We start from the raw sequence: 4,769 nt of genomic DNA, 5'->3' as shown, positions 1-4,769 counted from the left end.
ACACACACACATGCAAGACGAACCTCTAAAACATTTCTTTTAAATGGTGAAAATTGGTGGGAATCATGGAGGTACAGGCTTTTTCTAGGCATCTAGTTTCCCCTTTGATTTTGCCTAATATTATAACCCATAACCATGTCCCAGCAGCCATATGGCATTACAGTTTGCTTTACTTATAAACTGGTATTTCAATCAACTGCAAACATGCAAGTTGATGACATTCTGCACATTTAAAATAAATAGCTAAATAGAAAGGTTACTTACTGGCTGCTTCTTACAATATGCCAGTTCCCTCACTTGCAAACCTGTGGTGAGTCCCCCGCCTGCACTCTGGATGCCTTTTACTACTACCCTTCTAACTGAGTCACTCTTACATTTTGCTGCCTATGGTTAGGAGGTTGGCAATTGTCTTCCTTTCTTACTGTGCTGCAGCCTGCCCTGTGCTCAGGAAGGGTGACTGTATTAGCAAATTCAGGCTCTGCTGCTAAGATTTTTCATATGAAGTTCCAGAACTGGTTCTCGTTTTAATGAATTAATATTTTGGTGGGTGGGACAGATGATTTGAAGACCTTTGTTTAACTGTCATTGATCTTAGCTCTGGGTTCTGTGCAACCAAGCACCAACAGCATGGTAAGGCATTCGTTCAGGTAGCTGAATAATAAACACTCACCTCTAGCAAGTGTTGTAATGCACAGTAGATACACTCTCTCTCCTGTCTCTCTGAAGTTGACTGCATTTTGCCTGTGCATGAAGCAGCACTTGTACTTAGTGAAACACTTGAAGGATTGCAAAGGACAAATGTACTACTTAAGTTACTAACATCATTTGTCCCGTTCTTCCCTTCTTTTGCTCCAGGATGTGCTATGAGTGGATTAATAGCTGATGCAAAGACTTTAATTGACAAAGCAAGAGTGGAGACGCAGGTAACCCTTCTTTAAGTGCCTCTCATTAAAATGTTGCCTTTTCCCTTCCTAAGACTTGTTCTGAGAATATGTTCTTCTTATGGCATATAGTGGACCCAGGTACTTGCAAACCTTTGTAGCAAAGGCAAATAGGTGTGTGCAGGAGGAGTAATTTGCAACTAAACTCAGCTACTGACACCTCAGGTGTTTGGCAGAACTAATGTTTATATTTTCCCAGTTCCTTTTTTCTTTTTATAAATAAGAACTTGGTGGGAAGAGGGAAATGACCATAATTCTGTAGTAGAGGGGCTCTTCCTTGGGGGCTTTGCAGCTTGCATGAATGAGTAAAAGCATATTGGCACACTTCCTTCTTTTGGAGTAGCTTATAATTCCTTCTTTTCTGCAGTGTAGTTCTGAACTAGAACAAGTGCCCTGGCTTTGCATTCACACTCATTAGTGTTCCAGAGTGTTGAACATCCTTTTAGGAGTAGCAAACTAATAAAAGAATGAACCCACAGTTTATGAAGAAAGTATGATCCTTGTGAATTGATGGTTCTTCCATCCCAAGCCAGACCTGAAGATCCCCTTCTCCTGAAGTTTCTTCTAGCCTGGCGTATCACTTGTGGGTAACACACAACTTTGCTTACTTTGTCTCCAACCAGTGACTGAATGTGCTGCCTCTAATACACAGAGACCTTGCTAAGACAGGGAGTGGAACTGATAGTTCAGAGCACCATTGCTAAGCTACACGGCAGGCCTGCTACTTTCAAGACCTTTGTTTCATTCTTTGTTGCCAGGCCACTCATAAACCAATAATCATGTGAAAGTAGTAACTGGCTTTTAGAAAGGCATAGTTCAAGCCCTTGTTTCCCCCCAACTTCTCCCCCCCTACAGAATCACTGGTTTACATATAACGAAATCATGACGGTGGAGAGCGTGACACAAGCTGTGTCGAACCTAGCCCTGCAGTTTGGAGAGGAGGATGCTGATCCAGGTGCTATGGTAAGTTGAGAGCTCTATGGGACATGTTCTGAGGGCACATTAGTGGCTTTTCTTTGATTTGCTTTGACTGACTATTCCAGTCTTTCAAACCTTCTGTGTTTTTGTTTTGTTTTTTACAGTCTCGTCCATTTGGTGTAGCACTGTTGTTTGGAGGTGTTGATGAAAAAGGACCCCAGCTGTAAGTCTACCATGTTCATTGGATCATACCCATTGTTATAAGGGGTGGGCAGATGTCTCTCTTGTGGTGCTTCAGGTGTTTTGTTTTGTTTAAGGACTGGTGCTAGGATTGCATATAAACTGAACGCATGGGGCTTATCGTCATATGCACCTGACAGAGATACTAATCCTGTAACATGCCTGTTGGCTAGTACAAAGGATGCCTCTTCAGTGTCTGACAGAATGTGACATTTGCAGTATATATTAATTTTAAAACATTTTTAAAATAAGCTGGGGATAGGAAGAATTTTCATACTTTTCTAAAAGGACTAAGAGAGCCACTAGTAATGTAATACCAGGAGCTTGCTATAACATTCCTTAGGGAGGAGGTGGAGCACTTGTAACAAGAAACTAGTACATTTCAGAGATCCAGGCTTTTCTGGAGAGGGGAAAAGCTCCATCAATGCAGTTAAAGGGACAGCCAGTAAGAAGAATCTCTAGTTGAAGGACTGTCCCTTTAGGTAACTGTGGCCTCAGCTCTCATGATGACAAGAGATCCCATTCCTTCTGTGAAGATTGCTTGGAGGTGTGACCAAACAAGTGTCCGACTCTAATCAGGGTAGCCAAGCTACAGTCATCACAGGCATAACGAGCAAGTTCTGTGCCCTGGGCAGAACCCTCCAGTGTGTGGGTGGGTTGTCAGTCTTACCTGTCCTGACTGTTGCTGCCATTTTAGATGTCCCCTAAGATCTGGGCCTGGTCCCTTGTTTGCTTACCCTTCACTATGTTACTGCTGACTACCAGTTGGGTTTTGTTTGCTTCAGGGTCTCTCTTGATCCTTTGGCTCCCTCAAAGTCAGCTCAGATCAGGATTCCCTCCCTAAACCCTTAGGCATCATCAGTAAATGGTGTTTCTGTCTCAGCACTCCCTCCGATTTTGCTATTCAGGGCAAGGATAACTTTAGATCAGGGGTTGGCAACATTTTTAGGGCCAAGTACCAGAAAAACCTGCAGCCTGCGCTTGAAAGATGTCAATGTGCCGGGGCAGATGGTGGGGGAGCTGCGAGGTGCCCGATTCTCGTGCCAGTGCAGCCCTGGCCCCTTCCCCACCGTGCGCCCTGAAGCGTGTGCAGCCACCAGCAGCCACAGAGCTGGGCCAGGTCTCTGAACCCTGGTGCAGCTGTTTGCAGCCTCCTGGCTGCCTGGCATTCCAGCCTAGGCTTTGGGTAGCTACTGCCTGCCACAGAGGCTGGGCTACTTGCAGCAGGGCTTGTAGCCTCCCCACCACCTGCTGAGAGCAGCCTGGCTCCATGGCCAGTGGCAGCTGCCCAGAGCCCAGACTGGCTGTAGTGTGTGGAACAAAATGGCCTCGTGCCATGCTCTGGCATGTGTTGAGGGTTGCTAACCCCTGCTTTTAGATTGCCTTGGAAGATACAGAATACCAAGCTGTGTGTGGATGCCAAGAGGAAGAGTATTTATGCAGGGCCTACTGCCTGCTACTGGACCTATTCTGCATGAAATTGTCCAATTGTCTTTTGAATCTGGTTAAATTATCAGCCTCCACAGTACCTTGTGGCAATAAGTTTCACATAGCCACAAGTTAATTACACTCAGATGAGGAATTGCTTGCTTTTTCTCTTGGCTTCCATCTGTAAACTGAGTTCTGCAGAGAATATTGCACTATTCTAAAATTTCTAATGAAGCATTTTGTTATGTTGTGCCATAAGATATACTGTCTGGTGTTCACTCTTAATTGTATTCCTGGCAGGTTTCACATGGACCCTTCAGGGACATTTGTACAGTGTGATGCAAGAGCAATTGGGTCTGCCTCAGAAGGTGCACAGAGCTCTCTGCAAGAGGTTTACCACAAGGTAATGGAACGAGCTCAAAATTCTATCTTTTAATTGGCCAGCTGGTCCTTGAAACATCCTGCAAGGTATTGCCCCCACTTTGTCCGTAGGCAGAATTGGTTACATGGCATATTGACTAAATGAATTGAGGCTGGTGTTTATCAGGGTAGGAAGCAGCCCACCAAGCACTTCTTCATATGGCCTGCAGCACCCACCAAAAAATTGTGCTCTGCCCAGCCCTTCTGCCTGCAATGGTGGGAGTGAGGCACCCATGTGTATACCTCTTTCCCTTCCCACCCCCACCCTCCAAAAACATACTGTACTGCCTTTGCTCCCACCCTTATGGGTGGAAGGGCCCCGCCCAGCCAGTGTGCGGCTTCCCTGCAGGGCTGCTGCTGCTGTTTGTGTAGCCCCAGGGACCTGCTCTACTTCCCCGGTCTCCTGCTGGCTCCAGGCAGCAGGTAGGGAAGTAGCGGGGCTGCAGCTGGTCAAGAGCCGTGCCATGGGGCTTGGGACTGGTGGCAGCATGGAGTCTGTGCCCATAGGGGCGGTGGGAGCACGGAGCTTGAGTGGACAGCGTGTGGGTGTGAGCAGAGCTGACCTGAGCAGGGTGTGGGGCCGGGGCAAATCAGCCCATGTGGGGCCCTCAGTCTGATCCCACAGGCCCTGGACCTAAAGAAGCTATCGCTGCCGTTGGTGGTGGAGGGGTAGTAAGTGGCTGCACACAAAGCCGCTGCTCTGCCCACCTCCGTACCATCGCTGCTTTGTCCAGCTTCAGGCCCCACCAAAGCACAGGGCCTGGGGTGGTCATGCTGATTTTTTTTGCCCCCCCCCCCCCCCCGGTGGCCCGGGGTCGGGGG

The 4,769-nt window shown here is 47.3% G+C and overlaps 1 protein-coding gene across 1 annotated transcript in view; it reads left to right on the top strand.

Annotated features, from left to right (window-relative positions):
- PSMA5 (proteasome subunit alpha 5) overlaps positions 1-4,769 on the top strand; it is a 35,930-nt gene that overhangs the window by 25,082 nt on the left and 6,079 nt on the right. The window contains exons 4-7 of the mRNA XM_019513849.1: positions 856-923; positions 1,797-1,904; positions 2,024-2,082; positions 3,828-3,930. Of these exons, the coding sequence (XP_019369394.1) occupies positions 856-923; positions 1,797-1,904; positions 2,024-2,082; positions 3,828-3,930 (338 nt within the window). The remainder of the gene's footprint in view (positions 1-855; positions 924-1,796; positions 1,905-2,023; positions 2,083-3,827; positions 3,931-4,769) is intronic.

Source organism: Gavialis gangeticus, unplaced genomic scaffold, assembly GCF_001723915.1.
Source record: "Gavialis gangeticus isolate Ggan-Ray unplaced genomic scaffold, GavGan_comp1, whole genome shotgun sequence".
Classification (NCBI taxonomy): domain Eukaryota; kingdom Metazoa; phylum Chordata; order Crocodylia; family Gavialidae; genus Gavialis; species Gavialis gangeticus.
This window is presented reverse-complemented; position numbering and strand designations above follow the sequence as displayed.